The sequence below is a fragment of the Aricia agestis genome, chromosome Z, assembly GCF_905147365.1.
Source record: "Aricia agestis chromosome Z, ilAriAges1.1, whole genome shotgun sequence".
NCBI lineage: Eukaryota > Metazoa > Arthropoda > Insecta > Lepidoptera > Lycaenidae > Aricia > Aricia agestis.
The window spans coordinates 40239676-40260820 of NC_056428.1; the positions used below are offsets into that span (position 1 = coordinate 40239676).

General features: G+C 37.5%; 1 protein-coding gene across 2 annotated transcripts in view; it reads left to right on the forward strand.

Annotated features, from left to right (window-relative positions):
* The first annotated feature begins 2076 nt into the window (after positions 1-2076).
* The window catches only part of LOC121738417 (GRB10-interacting GYF protein 2), a 42632-nt gene continuing 23563 nt past the window's right edge, over positions 2077-21145 (forward strand). For both annotated transcript variants that reach the window (XM_042130448.1, XM_042130449.1), the window contains exons 1-13: positions 2077-2147; positions 4431-4780; positions 6388-6520; positions 7006-7133; positions 8022-8165; positions 10776-10882; positions 12382-12472; positions 16801-16913; positions 17285-17424; positions 17563-17879; positions 18437-18905; positions 19333-19521; positions 19909-20064. In XM_042130448.1, the coding sequence (XP_041986382.1) occupies positions 4455-4780; positions 6388-6520; positions 7006-7133; positions 8022-8165; positions 10776-10882; positions 12382-12472; positions 16801-16913; positions 17285-17424; positions 17563-17879; positions 18437-18905; positions 19333-19521; positions 19909-20064 (2313 nt within the window). In that variant the 5' untranslated portion in view covers positions 2077-2147; positions 4431-4454. The remainder of the gene's footprint in view (positions 2148-4430; positions 4781-6387; positions 6521-7005; positions 7134-8021; positions 8166-10775; positions 10883-12381; positions 12473-16800; positions 16914-17284; positions 17425-17562; positions 17880-18436; positions 18906-19332; positions 19522-19908; positions 20065-21145) is intronic.

Sequence of the window (21145 nt, forward strand, 5' to 3'; positions counted from 1 at the left end):
TTCCATCGGAGTGGAAATGTCAACTAGTGTTACCCATTTTGAAACCAAACAAAGATCCTTTCCTCTCATCTTCATATCGTCCAATAGCCCTCTCGTCTGTTCTTCTAAAAATAATTGAACATTTAGTCAAAAACCGCCTGGAGTGGTTCGTTGAAAGTAACTGCCTGCTTTCTTCATCTCAATACGGTTTTCGGCGTAATAAAAGTACATATGACAACTTAAGTAAGTACTTTTACCACCGACATAAGATTAGCTTTCAGCGCAAATAAATTCGTTCTTTCGGCCTTTTTAGATCTTTCTAATGCATATGATAGTGTTATTAAGTATATCAATATTGAAACAGAAACGGGCGGATTCGACCAAACTGGAGTAAAATTTTACTCGAGTTTAATTGTCTCCCAATTAAGAGTAAGCTGGTTTTGCGTTTTTCCAACTTCTAATCCAAGAATGAGGTAATTACACGGGAGTAAATATTTACACGGGCTATTTTGGTGGAGTAAATATTAAACTGAGAATAGTTGCACAACAGGGTTCAACTGTCACGGTCGGTGTCATTGTGAACTATAATTGACATTTTATTTCAATACTCTTTGCAAAGAGAATGTCATATACTACGGCTGCGTTCCAGATGACGTTAATTTTGACCAAAACGCTCAAAACGTCCCCTTCTGCCGTTCCCTTTGGCGACCGGGGTCGTTTTGATCGCGGCTATGACGTCACTCATGACGTCATCATTTTCGCTCAAAACGACCCTCGACGAAGATGGGTCAAAGTGGGCGTTCTAGTTTTTTTTTTAAATTTTAACGTAACTATATCGCTAAAGCCATGTTCGGAAAGTTTTCAGGAGAGAGTAGAGACAAAAAAACTTTATGTTATTTCATTACAAATAATATTTATATTACTTAAATAAATTAAATAACATTTAAGTAATGAAATATTTTGATTGGAAAATAAATTGTTTTAAATGAAAGGTCAAATGATTTTTTATAAAATATTATAATAGTTAATACTAATTTTCATATCTCCTATACCTGTTGATTTATTCGTACTTGACTAAACATTATGCGGTATTGTTACCTAACGTTTATATGTATATTGTGACAATTAGAGTCAATATTCAAAGTATGTGGATTTGTTATTAAAATATGATTCAATGTGAAAACTCAAATATAATAAAAGTTTAACTATATTAAAATATGATTACTTAAGTAAAAAAATGTAATACTAAAAACCAAACAAATATAATATTATGTATTTTATTTGTAAAATAAATGTAACTATAAACAATAAAATTACTTTTATTTACGACTTGAAGAAAAGGATCATAATATCCAAGTTCGGTTCATTGTACCTATGTATAAAAAAAATTATAGTTCTTTTTTTAAACTTTTCTCAAAACGCTCAAAACGATCCATAATCCGTTCCACTTGGGTTTGTGTCGCTGACGCTCACATGCTAATGGAACGGGAAAAACTACGGTCTTGAGCGTGAGCGTTTCTAACGTCATCTGTATATATGTGTAAATATTATTATGATTTATATATAATAAGTAGTTAAGAAAATTTGAAACAATTATCTAGCCAGTAGTTTTTTTATACGTCATAAATGGTAAACCATAATTTAACTTTCATTAAATCAACTGAAATATGAAAAAAAATCCTAAACCTCTTAATTTCATAAAAATAAACCTTATTGCTGCTGCGGAACCCTTCATGGGCGAGTCCAACTCGCACTTGGCCGGTTTTTCTTAGATTGATTTGAAAGGGATGACACTACGATGTTGCTACTTTTTAATTTCTTCACTTTCTTGACAGACTGTTTTTTTAATAAACTCAAAAAAATATACTTACAACTTACAACCAAAGTTACAACACGCTTTTCACGCTTATATACCGATATAAGCTCTCTCTTTCACTCAACTTATTGTACGCTATCGTAAGTTATAAAGAGTTAGAAAGAGTCAAAATATAAGGCACCCTCCATTTTTTATAACTCGATGCCTGCCGCCTGCGCGGCGGTACAGCTATGCTCCATGATTGTTTAAAAAAAAAATAGTGCATGCGTTGACGACTTGACGTTCCCAAATACATTTTCGTCGCCATATTGCTGGTAGCTCTTCGTGGTGCTAAATTAATTCCTGTTTCTGGGTAAGTTCTTGTGAAATATATAAAACTATCTTTCTAGAATATTAATCCTGCGATTATATATAAAAAAAATGTTAGTTCGTGTATTTTTTCTTGAGAAAGTGTCGGCTACCTTGAGTCTCGGTTGTAAGATTATGTAGGTATATCAGCCTGGAGGGGTCTTTACAAACACGAGGCGCCTCTGATAAAGTTTAGAACCGTATGTATTGTTTTTATTTATATAAATTGTTTTCTTGGAACAGTTGGTTAACTTTTAAAGAAGTGACAAAATTGGTTACATACTACGAGTAACAAGAATTTGTGGGTGGGTTGATCGAAATCATTTGGTCTTTGTGTAAATCTACTTACCCAATTTTATTTATGTTAGTTATCAAGGACGAAAATTCAAAACTTATGAGATTATTGCTAAAATTGTTTAAATGGGTTATTTGTTTTGAGCAAAATCAAGAGAAGTTCTAATTAGGTAGGCATAAATGTGTAATTTGTATATCAATCTACCCTGTTTTATTTAATATCTATGTGCGTATTCATGAAGTTTGTGCTTTGGCGAAATACATCAGTCAATGTTATGTTGCTTTGCAATTTGTTTTCATTCAGTTTGATGTTCTTTATATTTTGTGTTAAGTTTACCAAAATAAACTTTTCATTGCATTACTATAATAAAAGTTATTAGTGATTATATAGCCATGTTTTTAAGTTTTTATTAAATTAAATAATATGTGATGCAGTAAGCATTATAAATCCTGAAGAAATATTACTCAAAACAACAGAAAGTCATGTGATTAAAATATTATTATAATTAAAAAAATAAAGCCATCTGACTTTTTATAATAAACATTTTCAATTTGCACATAATAGAATGAAAGTTATATAATAAGATTAATTTTTTTTATCCCTGCTGCAAAGCTAAATGGAAGGTTTTTGTAATTTTTTTACTGTGAGGTTCGTTTGTTTGTCTCACTGTAGAGTTCCTATTCAATTCAATTCAATTCATTTATTTCAGATTTTCATCCATAGTGTTAGTTTCAACAATAGGTCCTTATTCTAGTGTTAGTAAAAATATAAAAGAAATTACATTACATATAGTTAAAAAAATTAAATATATGGGAACCGGGCTATTGGAGCATGGAGATGCACCCGATGCTTCAACAATATGGAATCCCACCTGCTACCCAACACATTCAGGAGTCTGTTTGGACTGTTTTGCACACGTGACCAGAGCGAGACTATTACTGATATTGCAATTATAAGAAATAATTTGGTGTTAAGAAATTTACGTGTACTTATAATGTATAATTTGTTGGTGAATTTAAAATCTTTTTAAGTGACCATAAAATTGACTCATCTAACTTTGGAAATAATAGATTATAATAGACATTTCTTAGTATTTTGTCAGTTTGTGCTAAACTATGTAGGTAATAAGTAATTTTATTGCTTGCAAAATACTAGTTAAATTGAAAATTTTGATGTTGTTTTGTGCATTTGTTGTTATATGTACCATGAAATTTATAGTAATGGTTACATGATGAAATCGAAGGGTTTAAGCAATGCGATTGTATTAAAATAATGTTACTAAAATAATAATTGCTTTTTAAAAAAAAAATCCATCAATGTAAGTTACATTTAGAATTTGCAATAATAAGTAATTAGTTTATTGAGAAACCAAATTGAAGCTTCTTAAAATTCTTTCATATAATACTGTAATATCATTAATATTAATAAACATAATAATATTTTATTTTAAAATAACACACCTTTAGTTAAAAAAACTTAGATATTATCCATATACTTTCATGTGTTGCTAATATTAAGTATAATATTGTTGTTTTGCCTGCCAAATCCTGTATCTGGTTTTAGTAAAATTTTCAGGGGTAAACAATAAACTTATTTTATTTAATGATGGTTGGACTTATCAATAAATTAAAATGCAGTATGGTGGCAAATCTTATTATGTATAAGCTAAGACCTTTAATTTATTGATAAATCCATCAATCATTCAATAAGATAGTTTATTGTCTTCCCCTGAAAATTTGACTAAAACTCATACGTGATTTGGCTGGCGCAACAACAATATACTTTATTTACTTCAGTATTTTGATTTAGTAATAATATTTTAATATCTAACTGTGAGATGTTATATCTCAAATAAGAACTACATCCTGTGTTTGGTTTGGCAATTGGAAAAATTTCACAAGTATTTTTATTATTTATAGTATATTTTATTTTCATATTTGTATGATTCTTTGATTCCTAGTAAAAATAATGTTTCTTGTATTATCTTTACAGCCGCTTTTCACATTCAAAAAGAAAATGGGCGATCGTAATAATCCAATAAAGTTTGGGCCGGAATGGCTTCGTAACTTGTCAAGAGAGCAGGCCACTACGAGGGCAAACAACAGTGCCACTTCCCCTAGCTCGGTTCGACCCACCGGGTCCCAGCCTGGTGGGTCGGGTTCACAAGTCTCGGGGTCTTTGGCATCCTCACCCCCCACACGAGGGGTGACCCAGAGACCCCGCGGTGGAGGCACAACTGGGGGAGGCATGGGGAGGGCCACCAGCACATCCGGCGCCTCAGGCATCAACACAAGAAATACAAACCACTACCAAGTTCCGAGGGTTCTCCTGGCAAGCTTGAGGTGAGTTTTGTTTTATCTTTAGCAAGTAACTTTGTGAATTCTTGTTGCCAAAATGTACCTAATTCGTTTCTCGAATGGCACAGTATTTCATCAAGACTGTGATAAAAACTATCATATTATTATATTATTCCTATCTCAGGACTCCAAAGTAACTCCATACCAAATTTCATCAAAATTGGTTCTTCTGCTTATGAACAAACATGTAACTGAAAGTTTACTATTACTTTTGCGTTAATAATATGTTATCATTTATCATCATTTTAATTAGTAGTTTGTATTTTAAATCTTTTTTATATAAGATGTTCCTGACCTCATTACATAGTATTAACACAATAATATAAATATTATATGCAGTAAAACATAAATGTAATGAAATTCATTTGCTGCATTGTTTTTCTAAAATCTGTTTAACTTATCTAGGTATTAATTATTACCTCAGGTAAAATTCTTGAGAGAAGTCAGTACCATGTTGATTTTTATACAAGTCTATTGTTGTTCAAGGACCTTACATATTATATACTTTGCATTTTGCATTACAAAGAGACCGTCCCACTGAGAGGCCGTGCAATATTTTATGTACAATTGAAGTGCAGAACTCAAGTGACAATTGTTGTAATCGGCCAATCATTCACTTGTAACACGGGTCCACTCAAAGTAAAGTTCCTAATATTGTTGAATGGAAAGTGCCTCAATTTAAGCTGGAGGGTCTATCTTAAGTTGTATCCCATTATTAATTTATTGTAAACCAAACATTAATTCTCTTTCACGAGAAACCTCAAGACTCTAAAGCAGGGGTCACAAATAAGTTTCGCTCGGATTCCGTTTTAGGACATGAAATGACCTTAGCAGTCCAGAAATTTTATATAAAAAAAATTATTTAACATAGATAATTAAGGAAATAACAAAGGTATTTTTTAGATATCAATGAGAAACGTAACCATTTTTGTAGCTAATTATCTCTCTGAAGTTTGGAGTGAAATATTGGTGCAAGCTATAAATATTGACATTAAATCCTGGAGATGTTGAAGTCCTAAGGTGAATGAAGATCATCTTCGAACATGCTTGGTCTACACACAATGGGTCGGCGGTCCGGATGCGGACCGCGGACCGCCATTTGGTGACCCCTGCTCTAGAGGTTCCTCTAGTGCAGGGGTCAGCAAGTAGTTTTAGGTGGGGTCCGGATACTGTGAGAAAATTTTAACGAGGTCCAGAAAAAACACACTTGTCCTATGTAGTTAAAAAATATTATTTTAATTAATAAAGGTATACATATACTCTTTCTATAGTATTAATTGATACTTGGTATAAAATACATTACAATATTTCGCGGTCCAAGATTTGACCTTTCGCGGTCCGCAAACGGACCGCGGTCCGCCTGTTGCCTACGGCTGCTATCCATACGAATATTATAATTGTGAATGTGTGACTGTCTGTTACCTCGTCACCCTTAAACTGCTCAACCAATTTTGATGAAACTCGCTATGCAGATAGGATACTTTGAGTACCGGTAAAAGATATACAATACTTAAAATTATGTTTTTAAAGTGATTTGACCTAAATCTTCTGGTAAGATCCTGTCCTAAAACTGTTTGTTCTCTGTTTCTCAGGTACGGCAGAGAGGAGATGCTGGCTCTATATGACAGAAACTCTGAGGCACCTGATGACCTCAAACACTTTGATGTGTTGTACCAGCCGCGGGGGAAGCCACCCGCCGCATTGAATAATTACGAAGACGAGAATGTATGCAACACATTTTTTATTTTATTTATATAAAGAATATATATTCATATAGATAGCGACGCGGGGTTCGGCGTACAAGCCGGCTTCCGTCGCCGTCCCGTTGGCCGATGACTTCGTGTCCGTGGCCTTAGAATAGATTATTTTGTAAAAACAGATTATTTTTATAGTAGCCATGTTAAGAGCCTGACCACACAGCGCGTTGCGTCAGCGTTGTTTCGACACAGCGCTGCAGTTACATACCATTACATACCACCAACCAAGGTGTTCACACGGCGCGCTGCGTCGTGACAGCACCGCGCACCGCGCACATGACGGACAGCAGCCCCCGAGACGAAGCGGGACGTCGTTGACGTTAAGACTGCTTCGTAATAACGCTAGTGTAGCTATAGTGTGGCCGGCTATGCGTCTAACGGCAGTGCGCTGCCGTGTGGACAGGCCCTAAGGGTACCAAATATTAATTATTAAAAAACTAAGTACTGTTCCAGCGTGATCGAGGTGGCGTAAGCGGCACGGGCGATCGCTTCACAGCGGGCCGCGGCACGAACATGCGCGGCGGAGCCAACGACACACGGCTCAAGATGCGACCGCCTTTCACGCGCGCGCCGGCGGGCAGGTGAGATCCTACTTCCTACTAATATTATAAAGCGATGCCTATTACATTAACACCTCCGTGGTCCAGTGGTTAAGAGCGTGGCTCTTGACTAGAAGGTCGTGGGTTCGATTCCCGCGTTGAAAACATGTTATTTCCAAGTTTGGTTAGGACAATGCAGGCTGATCACCTGATTGTCTGACAAGTAAGATGTTAGATGATCCATGCGTCAGATGGGCATGTACAAAGTCGGTCCTGCGCCTGATCTCTCACCAGTCGTGTCGGTCTTCCGTCCCACTCGGTTATGCGAGTGCTCTTGTGTACTGCGCACACACTTGGGCATTATAAAATTACTCTTGCGTACCTGGCTTGGTTTCAATGAAACCGGCCACCGTCACCGAAACCGGTGTGGGCGGTATAATTATTATAAAGGCGAAAGTTTGTATGTATGGATGTTTGTTACTCTTTCACGCACGCATTGAATGGATTTTAATGAAACTTTACAATAATATTATAGCTTACACATCAGAATAACACAGGCTACAATTTTAACTGACTTTCAAAATGGGGGAGGTGTTATGTTCGTTTTTTATGTACGTGTTAATTTACGCGGGCGAAGCCGCGCGGGACATCTTAATGATATAGGGCAGAGGCTTGCGAGTTTCTTAACGACGGTTCTTCTCGCCGGGTTAGTTCCCGATCCGGTGGTAGGCACCAGTAGCTACGACGTTCTGAAAGTATTTGTTTCAAATCTATTCATTTTCCGAAACTTGTACTTAACCTATAATTTACTTGTCATAATATTATAATATATATTATCTAAGTATATACAAAGAAAGTTCTGCCTATAACTGGCGTTATCATATTATTAACTTGCTATGTGCCACCTATATCCCAGCACGTTGTCAACAGGGGCATGACGGTCGCCGGGAACCCCCGTATGCCGTACACGGGCGAGGAGGAGGCGGCGACGTCGCGCGCTTGGTCGGCGAGCAACGGCGCGGGCGTCCAGAGACCGCCGACCGAGCAGACAGACTGGAGCAAGATGTTCCGCAGGTACGTTCATAACTTCATACTTTAAGGCAGCTAAACCTACAATAACATTGAACAATTAGTCGCATTTGTGATGAGCAGTAATTTTTATTTATTTATTTATTTAAATCACGCTATGTAGGCCCATACAATATATACCTTAATGACTAACATACATAAAAATTATATAAACTTAACAACTACACTATCACGAATTAACGGCGACGTGACGCGTGCTTCATTCCGGAGTCTCCCCCGGAACCTTCGGTAAACCACATCAGTCGGCCAGAATTCCTCCGCTTCAAAGGTCGGGAGAAGATGCGTCGGTACTCTTACCACAAAGGAACTGAAGTTGACCTTGTGGCGAGACTGCAGACGCTCGACCCTCAAGTGGAGGGATGTCTTCTTACTGATGTAGTCCACGACGTCTTCGACCTCCATGGACCAGTGCAGGCGGGATATGTACAGGGGCGTCGCGGGGACCTCGCTCCGCAGACGCCCGCGGGGGAGGCGCGGGCGCATAAAAATGGGTCAACAGCAACAGTCACGTAGTTTTGCTGGGTCGCCTGTGGACTCGGCGTCGGCGCAACCGGGAGGGGAGCGCGGGCGGGGGCGGCAGCGGCGGCGTTCGTTGACTCGTCCGATAATGCTGACGGGCTAAACGTGATCGCTTGTGCGCCTCGGCGATGAGTGACGAATGCGGCGTCAGCTGGTGACCTACATAATGAATTATTACTTTTTAGTTGTGATAATTCGTATACGTAGATCATTAATGATAGCTCCTGCAATCTACCCCGAACTCCGGTCAGCTCCTCCTTCAGGAACCTGATGTCCTTCAGTAGGCTGACGACGTCGACGTGGTCCAACGTGACGGGCGGCAGCTTGTGCAGCTCTTTAGCCACAAAAGCCGGTACCTCATCTGGATTAGTCTGCTTCAGCAGGGAGATGATGTCCTGAACGCTCCTTTCGGTTCCGTCTCTTCGTCGCGACGGCATGTTCGCGCTCTGGCCGAGCGTCTCATACAGCAGCTGTTTCCCCTTGCAAATCTCCTCACTGATGAAGGAGGACTTGCAGATCTGCATGATGCTGACCTCGTCCATGGTGTCGATGGCGTGCTGGATAAACGCCAGCAACTCGTTGGCTACGAGCGCCATGGTAACGTGCAGCGGCAACGTGCCGCGCGATTCGCGAAAATATTAATTAAATAATATTTGCAGCGTGTGTAACGTGGAGCACGACCGTTCGCTAGCTCGACACATTACCCGACCTATGCAGCACCGCATTTGCATAGTTACTGTAGCGGTACAAACTGATCCATCCCAGGAATGATGCAATGGGCTTGACTAGCCAATGAGCCAGGGCGTTATTGGTCCTGCTAATGGTGCTCCCACACTGCCGTTAGAAAATGTTTGTAAACATTTTCTAACATAAAACATTTACTAAAAATGTTGTCAATTGTTACATATTGTAAGGAACTGTTACATGTTATAAGTGTTCCTACACATAGAAAATGTTTACTAACGTTTACTAATATTTTAAAACATTTAATTCAATATTCATCAAGCCCCATACGGTCACTGGTTACTGAGACACAATAGAAATTCCATTGTGTCTCGTTTTTTCACGATCGACGGGTTAAATCTGGTATTCGCTCACCACATACCCCGCCGTCACCTATAAAAGGTTTACAAACAAAAGGTAACACATGTTTTATTTTGTTATATGTAATTTTTTTTGTTATAATCTGTTAACTTACGTTTACTAAACATTTTCTAACATGAAAACATTTTTAACATTTTTTAACATTTGTGATTAAATGTTTGCTAACTTGTGTTACTAAACATTTTCTAACGGCAGTGTGGGAGCACCATTATGCTCGCATATTTCGCTCGCATCGGAATGCGTTCCAAATGGCGAAATAAATTTTGTATTTAAAAAGCGAATCAAATGATCATGATATTGAGACCAGTTTATGAATTAATATGAATGGTCTCGCTATGTTAAACTAAATTTAATCATTAAAAAAATCTGAATAGACCAATCCATAATACTTTTACACAGTGACGTTTTATGCTTGGGTCACATTTGACGAATCTCCGGAACTAACAATATTACTCACAGTAGGTGCTTCTCTTATCGACGATTAAGATGACGCCTTGATAGTTTGGCTGCAGCGATATCGATTGTTCTCAACAATGACTAAAGCTAAGAAATTAAAGTTCATTGTCAGTATTCATCATGTCTATCTGTGAATTACCCATAGCATAACACGATTGGTCAACTTTTATAACAGAGAATAATTAATCAAAAATACCTCTATAAAAGCAGGGATTCTAATAAAGAGTGATTTAAGCTTCCAAAATTTGTACATAGATTAGTTTAAGCATACACTATATGTACATATTTTGCGCATAGCTTATATGAAATATATTTATGGTTTTTACATTACGCGACAAAAACCATTATTATTTTGTCGCTTACGACCCTTTCTAATAATTCTTGCTGTTCCATTTCTTGTTTTCTATGAGAGGCCGGCCCGGCCTCATAGAAAACAAGCGATCAAAAACATAATATTATCCAAAAACACTTTTTACTTTAACGCGACGTCACCTTAATATGGTTTATGTATAACAGGCGACAAACGAACAACACCAATTGGCGGCAGCAGACGGCCCGTGATGAAGAGGAATGGCGTCAGGACTCTGCGCGTGCGCTGCCTCGAAATAACACTGAGAAATGGGGTGAGTAATATGAGATGATATGAATGAAAATAAAATAAAATACCTTTTTATTCAAAATCTATATAAATAGTAATCGTCCAAGTGCGAGTCGAACTCGCGCACGAAGGGTTCCGTACCGTTATAGAGGAAAAGTAGGCGAAAAATGGTCTTTTTGTATGGGAGCCCTCCTTAATTCTTTATTTTATTTTAATATTATTCTTAAATATTGAAGTAGACATATAATTAAAGCCTTTGTGAAAATCTCAAGTGCCTACAAAAATCACGTTTTTTGTATGGGAGCCCCCTTTAAATATTAATTTTATTTTGTTTTTAATATTTGTTATAATACACATATTATACACAATCTGTAAAAAAATCATAACTCTAGCTATAGCGGTTCTTGAGATACAGCCTTGAGACAGACAGACGGACAGATAGACAGACAGACAGACCTGGAGATAGACGTGGGAGAGCCATGCTTCGGCACGAATGGGCCGCCTCGACCGGAGAAATACCACGTTCTCACAGAAAACCGGCGTGAAACAGCGCTTGCGCTGTGTTTCGCCGAGTGAGTGAGTTTACCGGAGGCCCAATCCCCTACCCTATTCCCTTTCTTACCCTCCGCTATTCCCTTTCTTACCCTCCGCTATTCCCTTCCCATCTCTACCCTCTCCTATTACCATATTCCCTCTTAAAAGGCCGGCAACGCACCTGCAGCTCCTCTGATGCTGCTAGTGTCCATGGGCGACGGAAGTTGCTTTCCATCAGGAGACCCGTTTGCTCGTTTGCCCCGTTTGCTCATAAAAAAAAGACAGACAGACAAACATCGAAGTCTTATGAATAGGGTCCCGTTTTCAAACTTTGGGTACGGAACCCTAATAAATTAACATAAAATATCTTTTTATTCAAAATGTATATAAATAAAAATGAATTTCAAAGTTTGTTTCGAGTTTTAGCAAGACTAACAAGTCTTGCTAAAACTCGAAAGTGGCTAAACCGATTTGTCTAATTTTAGTCTTAAAATATTCATGGAAGTCCAGTCCAGTCCAGTTTATATTAGGAGAAAATAGATATGAAGTTCACCAGGTCATCTAGTAGGTCGTGACTACGATGCCTACCACCGGTTCGGGAACTAGCCCGGCGAGAACCGACGTAAGAAACTCGATGGTCTGGTATTAAGCGACTAGGACATGACCTCGTCGTGACTCCGCCCGCATAAATGACGAATTCCGCAAGAACGAACGTGACGAAGTTGCGTACGTCAACTAGTTGAGATAGAAGTCACGTGAACTAAGATGGCCGTCTACGTACTACTGAAGACATTGATTAATGGGCAGATGGCGGACTGATGTTATAATTTGGTTGGTTTATGTCAATTCAGTTTTCGATGTGATCTTGTCGGCTGAGGCATAAAGCGACCAAATCTCACAAGTCACAGCCGCATTTGCCTGATTCAATTTATTCGATGGTATTGGCTGAGATGGCTGACATGTGTTTTAAGATGTGCTGATATTTCGTAGATCGAGAGTGGGGTGACCGGCCTACGGATCGCCCACAGAACTGGAACCCGAATCGGCGCCGGGGAGGAGACGAGGACAACCTACCAGAATGGTAAGCGCTCACCAAAGTCTCGCAGAAACCGAAATTACAAGAGTATTAAAAATTTGAAAAGTTTGTAGGGGAGCCAAGAGGGGATTTTGCGACATGCTCGAGCGTGTCAGATTAGGCTTGTATAGGCTTCCGACATGTGTCTTGTCATCATCAGGGCGAGCGACGCGAGCTCTAGTATATTCCACAACCTGTACATTTTGTGGTACACTTTACGGAAAACTATCACGCCTATTGATTTGTGCTATAACATAGCAATTTTTATTTATATAAGTACTATGCAGATTGTTATCATCAGTCAGTCAGGATTTTTATGTAGATGTGTCATCATCAGTCAATGTGACGACGCTAGCCTTCAAAAAGCTCAGATTTTAGCTAGTGAATAGTAATTTATAGAAATCATATTGCTCCCGTGGTGGGTTAAAAAAAGTTATTTTCGAGTATTGAAATGTCATCGGATCTGTCAGATTAAGATAGGGGATGTTTAGTTTACTCCAAAGAAGCATTCACAAAAAGCACTGACGATTTAAACTTTTTTAAAAGTTAGGTGAGCCTGTAGAGACATTTTAAAATAAAAAAATAATAAAGCTTCATATTTTCCTAACTAAGTTTCGCAGATATTTTATGTTGCACTTAAACTAAATGATTTAGTCCTTGTTGTCTAAAATCTTGTCATAATTTACCTAAATAGGCAATTTTATCAACTATAGATTCAGGTTTTAATGTTGTGTCAATCTGTCATAATGGCCTGGTTTCCACTACTTAGGTAATAAATGCGTTCGAAAGTGAATAAGTGCTTAGTGCCTAATATTTTATCATACAATCTTATTCCGTTAACCTGCATTATTTTTATTAAAAAAATAATTAAGTTACCTATTAACAGCATAATAATTATTACTAGAGATCGCCCAATGGACGAAATTGGACCTCAGATAAAAAAATAAATTATATGTTTCAAATTTCAACGCTTTTCTATTGATATTATTTTGTAAAAAAATTGACTTTATTATTATTAAAACATAATTCCTGCGACAGTCTCAGATTAATAAAGTCAAAATATGATGACAGACTGGCCGTGTGATAATTGTCTAACAGTATTTAAGATTCAATAAAAAAAAAAACTAAATCTATATTCAATTCGACAACAGACTTCAATCATAAATAGAATAGTACAATTCGTGTGTATAGGCTTGTCAATCAAAATCTCCTAGTGTGTGTGTTGTAGTGAGTGTAATGTTTTATTTGTTAAAAAAATGTATGATAAAAGCATAATTTCAAAATGATATTAGCTCGATGCACTCCTTCACTATATAAACTATAATTGTGCAAAATTTCAATCACCTACGTTTCCGCATTTTTCATCAAAAGGGATCCAAAGTTTTTCGATCGCGTATTAATATACAATGTGTCCCGATACCGGTGTCCGATCCATTAATGTCATGATCTATGGCATATTTTATCGACAAATTGGCTCTTAAATTTTTTCGCTTTTCACGGTTGTAAAATGGCAGCCATTTTAGTTTTCCTCGGGCTTTCACACTAATCTGACCATTACTTCTCATGTACTCTCACTATATCCTACTAGCTGTTGCCCGCGACTTCGTCCGCGTGGACTTTAGTTTATAGTTGTTCCCGCACATCGATTGAGTCGTGTACGCGCAAATCAGAAAAGTATATTGGGTGGGAACCGCACATTTTTCCGGGACAAAAAACATTCCTTGTGCCAGATTCAAATTAGCATCTCCAATCTCCATGCCAAATTTCATCAAAATAGATTAAATAGTTTAGGCGAGAATCATAAAAGTTTATTGTGCGGGAACCGTATATTTTCCGGGATAAAAAGTATCCCTTGTCCTTTCCCGAGATTGAAAGTATTGCCATACCAAATTACATTAAAATAGATTGAATAGTTTAGGCGATAATCATAAAAGTTTATTGTGCGGGAACCGTACATTTTCCGGGACAAAATTAGTATTCCTTGTCCTTTTCCGGCACTCAAAGTATCTCCATACCAAATTCCATCAAAATAGATTGAATAGTTTACGCGCAAATCATAAAAGTATATTGTGCAGTAACCGTACATTTTTCCGGTACAAAATGTATCCTATGTTCTTTTTCGGGACTCAAAGTGTCTTTATACCAAATTTCAGCAAAATGGGTCCAGCCGTTTACACGTGATGTCGTGACCACGCGAAATATAACGTTCCGCGCAGCATAACTTCGCCCGCGTAAATTAGATATTTCACAGACAAATTAGTCCACAAAAAATAGCCTATGATCCTTCACGTGGTCTACTTCTGATCTGTGCCAAATAACAGAAAAATTGCTCCAGTAGTTCGTGAGATAAGCCCTTTCAAATAATTTCCCCCGTTTTTTTCCACATTTTCCTCTATTTCTTAGCTCCCTTTAGTCTTAGCGTGATAAAATATAGCCTATAGCCTTCCTCGATAAATGGGCTATCTAACACTGAACGAATTTTTCAAATCGGACCAGTAGTTCCTGAGACTAGCGCGTTCAAATAAGCCATTTCAGATAATTTCTCCCGTTTTTTCCACACTTTCCTCTATTTCTTCGCTCCTATTAGTCGTAGCGTGATAAAATATAGCCTATAGCCTTCCTTGGTAAATAGGTTATCTAACACTGAAAGAATTTTTCAAATCGGACCAGTAGTTCCTGAGATTAGCGCGTTCAAATAAGCCCTTTCAAATAATTTCCCCCCGTTTTTCCACACTTTCCTCTATTTCTTCGCTCCTATAAGTATTAGCGTAATAAAATATAGCCTATAGCCCTCCTCGAAAAATGGGCTATCTAACACTGAAATAATTTTTCAAGTCGGACCAGTAGTTCCTGTTCAAACAAACAAACAAACAAACTCTTCCCAATTATAATATTAGTATAGATGAAGATAAAAACGATCTCATTTGATAGCTAAACTTGTGGACTACGCTTACACAGCAATATGTAATAAATTTCGTGGAATTAAACAACGAAAAACGAAAGTAAAAAAAATGTGTATTTTTTAATTAATGGCTGTTTGTGAAAAATCTCGTGCATTAAACTGATTCTTTTTTTTTAAGATAGAGGAGGTTTTTATCTAAAATAAATTTCTTTACTTACTTACTATGCTCTAAGTCCCGATTCGACCAAACTTGAAGTTACACGAGTATAACTATCATGAGATTAATTTTACTCCTTTAATTTACTCTAGGGTATTATCGTTTGCATTTTACCAAGTTACCCAAAGAGTATGAAATAAAATGTCAATTATAGTTCACAATGACACCGACCGTGACAGTTGAACCATGTTGTGCAATTATTCTCAGTTTAATATTTACTCCACCAAAATAGCCCGTGTTAATATTTACTCCCGTGTAACACCTTATTCTTGGATTAGAAGTTGGAAAAACGCAAAACCAGCTTACTCTTAGATTAGGAGACAGTTATACTCGAGTAAAATTTTACTCCAGTTTGGTCGAATCCGCCCTAAGGCCCGATTCGACCAAACTTGAAGTTACACGAGTATAACTATCATGAGAATAATTTTACTCCTTTAATTTACTCTAGGGTATTATCGTTTGCATTTTACCAAGTTACTCAGAGTATGAAATAAAATGTCAATTATAGTTCACAATGACACCGACCGTGACAGTTGAACCCTGTTGTGCAACTATTCTCAGTTTAATATTTACTTCACCAAAATAGCCCGTGTAAATATTGACTCCCGTGTAATTACCTACCTCATTCTTGGATTAGAAGTTGGAAAAACGCAAAACCAGCTTACTCTTAGATTAGGAGACAGTTATACTCGAGTAAAATTTTACTCCAGTTTGGTCGAATCCGCCCTAAGTCAGATAGTTTAGAAGTTATAAAGATTTTCTTATGAAGTATCAATTGGTCAGATTAATATGAGAGCCAGCCAAAAAAATTAATGTATCGGACACCGGTGACGGGACACATTGTATAAAGATCTACAATTATTAATTAGAACATTTTATGGTTCTATCTTTTATAGTTTAGGCAGCGAACGCAAAATAAGTAACTTTTCTGGTTGATTTTTTACACCTTGTATCCGAATGTTAGCCCTATTTTTTCCAGAATAAAATTTAGTCTATTTTACTTGTGGATAATGTAGCTTTCGAATGGATGGTGAAAGAGTTTTTCAAATCGGTCCAGTAGTTTTGGAGCCTATTCAATTCAAACAAACAAAAAATCAAATTTTCCCCCTTTATATTATATAGTGTAGATTAAGCAAAACAAAATATTTTGTACAGCCAACAGCATTAGTCTCGAACTCTCGACTCAATGTGTAATAAAGTTTATTATTTCTCTAGGGCTGTGGATAGCACTGAAGGTGGAGGGGCGGGCACATTTGATTCAACTGGAGCATTTCACGGGTGCAGTAATGATGACTCCAGCCTACCGAGATCTCAGGATCCGCCGTTTGGTCAGTACTCAGTACTTATAATAATGTTTAACTGCCCATTGCCATAAAAAAATTGATATATGAACATCATAAGTGTTGCTGTGATTTCCATATGGATAGATAAAAATAGATTTTATTGTATGTCAATTTACTATTTACTAATAAACTAATAAATATTTAAATGATACATAAAGTTTAGTTTTTGTATGCAATATTGGGAAAGGTGCTTGATAGCCAAGAACACGGCTTGCATATCCATTTTGAAACTATTTTCAAGTTTCTGATCTAGAATAATGTTATACGAAAATAAAATTGTAGTTTTCACTCAATTTCAATGAACCACATGATAATGTTTTCTTTTAATATACGATCTAGCTTTTACTCTTGTACAGAGCTGACCAGGTCCCACACTCATGGCAGCTTTGCTCCAAGAAAATCCTCCATCGAAGAAGGCTCTGATGAGTGGTGGGCGTCGGAGAAAGCCAAAAAGCTGTCTCCAAAGAGATTCGACACCGATATGAGATTTAAGCGGGTAAGAATAAATATTATTATTTATTATTAACCAATTTCGACAAAAAAGATGACTAATTATTATCTAACCGTCAGATCCTTTGCTTGCTATTATTTAGTTTCAAATTCCAGTTTCTACATTCCAAATCTATTTTTTTAGTCCCAAAGCGCGAACGCGGGCGACCCAGTCCCCTCCACTTCAAAAAGTTACGAAGAGCCTGAGAAACAGGATCAAGTTAAGGCTGAAGCGAGCTCCACCACAGATGCTGTCGAGAAAAAGTATCCCGACACACAGACGTTCGAAAATCCAACGAAGTCCGACGAACGTGAGGATTTCAATGACACCGACGAGCAACTCTTCACGTCAGTCATCATAACAAAGAACAACTCGTTGCGACAGAAACATCAGAATCGGCTGAAACTCAGTGACATACCCAGATCCACCTTGAACAAAATCCCAATTCCACCGCTGGACAGGTAATATTTAATTCATCATTTATATCTTAATATAATTACGATTTTGTCTATATTATACTGTTACATGAATTTAGTCTCAAACTTCAGTATTCACTATGTTATATTTTGTATTTTTTAAACATACAAAATGTTGTATAGTACTCCCAAATTAATAATACGCATGCAAATCTTCGCTAATTGTCGTAATCACGAAAACACCCGAATCTATGAAACGTAAGAGCCCCAAACAATTCACTTGCATTTTGCGCCTTGTTGAAAGGAAATAGAAGTAAATATCATATAGCTGGTGACTGGAAGTGCTATAACTCACCGGGAAGTCATCGTGACGTGGCCAGTGACGTTACCATGGTAACGTCCAAGCAACGTCAGGCGGCCTCTACGTCGTTGCAAAGCGGTGTTTTTCTTAAACAACGCCTTGCAGGGACGTCTTTCGACGCTCGGGAAATACGATCGTTGCCGAAAAATTACGATAATTTCTATACGCATTATCACTTTCGGAGCACTGTATATAAAATTTGTGCTCAAACTATTCTATTTAACATTGTTTTATTTTTTAGTACTTCGAGTGAAACACCCGATGATCTGGGGAGCTCCCCGTTAATGTCGTATCTCGATAGCCTAAACGACATGGAGCAATTGCCTGAGACTTCGGAGTCTACACAAAATTCCACCTCAAATCTGGCCATGATTATTAACTCTGCTAACAATGGAATGCCTATGAATAATCCGTCACCGATACCAGCACCAATACCAGCACCGATGCAGAACATTGGCATGCCCAATTCCGCTCTAAATTCGAGTCTCGGGCTACCAATTGGTACGGGCAGCAACGGTATGGGTATGCCCATGCAAAGGATGCCATCGGTTATGCAAAATACTCAACTGAACAACATGGCTAACCCCATCGGTAGCACCATGCCGTCTCGTTCACTCCTCGGAGGCTTTCATACAAATAATGGAATACCAGTTATCCAAAATCAGCCGAACGCAACAAGTTCATTATTCATGAATCAAAATAGTCCCCAAGTAAGTCGATATCATTTTGCTAAATAAAGTTAACTGTTTGTTAGTTTTATTCTTTGTTATGATTTCAAACTTTTTTTTAATTTTTTTTTTAATTTATTCATGTTATGAATGAAAAAATTTTGTGTACTATACTCCACTCGGGCTAACTTGTCGCTAGCGGTCATTGACTCCCTGTCAAAAACTTGTCATTTTCATATAAAACCACGATTGACAATATCTGACACTTCATTGTCAATCATGGTTTATATGGAAAATGACAAGTTTTTGACAGGGTGTCAATGACCGCTAGCGACAAGTTAGCCCGAGTGGAGTATAGTAGCTGAGGGATTACACTAAAACGTAGGTTACTTTTTATCCCAAAACGTGAAACAAAGTGTTTCTGTATCATACTGGAAAAGCGAGTAGTAATGATTTGGTGTTCTTACAGCAGCAGATATCGTCAACGACAGATCCAATGTCGAATGTGCCACAAAACCCAATGTATCCGATGCTCGGTCTGCAACACTCGAGTTCTCAAGTAGGCTTCAGGTCCATGTACGGAAATGCTATGCCGAATATACCCAGTACGCCGAATCCGAACAACCTGGCCGAACAGTGGTTCTATGAGGACCCCAACGTAAGTAATTTTCAATTTTATGTTTTATAATATTATGTCCAGGGGGCCTATTATGAGCTCTTACTTGTACCTGGGAAACCAAGCTTTGCTAAAGTACTGCTGCACGAAAGAAGTGCTGCTGCAGAAAAGCGTACAAGATAAAAGAAAATTAAAAAAATGTACGATTTCTCGCGATAAATATCTTTTGTCGGAAAACCGAATGTATAACAGCAGACCTTGAACGAATGTACGCTGCGTAAATGTATAAAAAAAAAACTATATTTAATTTAACCTTCATCACAAAGTTTGACTTGTATGTACTGTGTATGCATCGTAAATACCATTGGAAATCTCCGATTTTGATGTGGTTACGCTCGTTTGGAAGCTAACATAACAAATTGTTTGCAGAAAACTATCCAAGGGCCGTTCACATCTCACGACATGTATACTTGGTATCGCGCGGGCTTCTTCAACTCGAGTCTGATGGTGCGGCGCGGGTGCGACACGCACCTGCGACCGCTCGGATCGTACGGACCGATCGTACCGTTCGCGTCGCACGCTATGGTAAGCATCATTTTAAGAAATAAGATATAATATTATTATAATGCTATGGGGGTATGGCACGCGTCGCCAAACCGCGCGCAATCCATACTTCTATACTTATATAATATTATAAATGCGGAAGTGTGTCTGCCTGTCTGTTACCTCTACACCTGAACACAAAACTGTGTTTTATACCTATACCTGAACACAAAACTGTGTTTTATACGCGTCATATATCCTTCCTTGCATCATATATCTACAATAGAATAAATAAATTAATAAATATCTACGACAAAACACGCAACAAATGTAAAACTTTCGTTAAAAAATGGCTCCTTACACTAAATTACAATGAATCAGATGACCTAATAAAAATTATAAATTAGTATAATATTCCATATAATATGTGTATATGTGTATTTATCATAATATCATGTATTAAGACTTAAGTATATGTATGTATATTGTTAATAATATAATATTATTCTTATAAAAATATAAAACTATAACAAAATATATTACTTACTTACATAAAAAAATTAATACACATAATATACAAACATCACACACACACCCACCCACACACACACACACACACTCACAAACACACACACACACACAAACACACACACACACACACGAACACACACTCGCGCGAACACCTTTTACTGTATCTGCGGGTGGAACCTGGAGTCCTGAAATACAGGGTCACCTAGTTTAGGCTCCAGTTCACACAAAGATTTAGCTATTGAGTATAATATTTCATGTACCTAATTATCTTGTAAGTTCCTGTTGTGTGAAGAATAAAACATTTTTTTTTTATTTTATTACCTCTTCACGCCCAAACCGTTGCACCGATTTTGCTGATATTTGGCATGGATATACTTTGAGTCCCGGGAGAAGACATAGGATACTTTTTATCCTGTAAAAATGTACGGTTCCCGCGTGATAAACGAGTTTTGGCGCAACGGAGTGGCGGGCGTCATCTAGTGTGTATAAAAGTGTCAGTCGCATGCAAAATGACTAATGGCCGATTTACACGGGTGACGAAGCCGCACGATTGCCGCCGTACGGCGAAAATAGACCGTGTAAATGGCAAGTC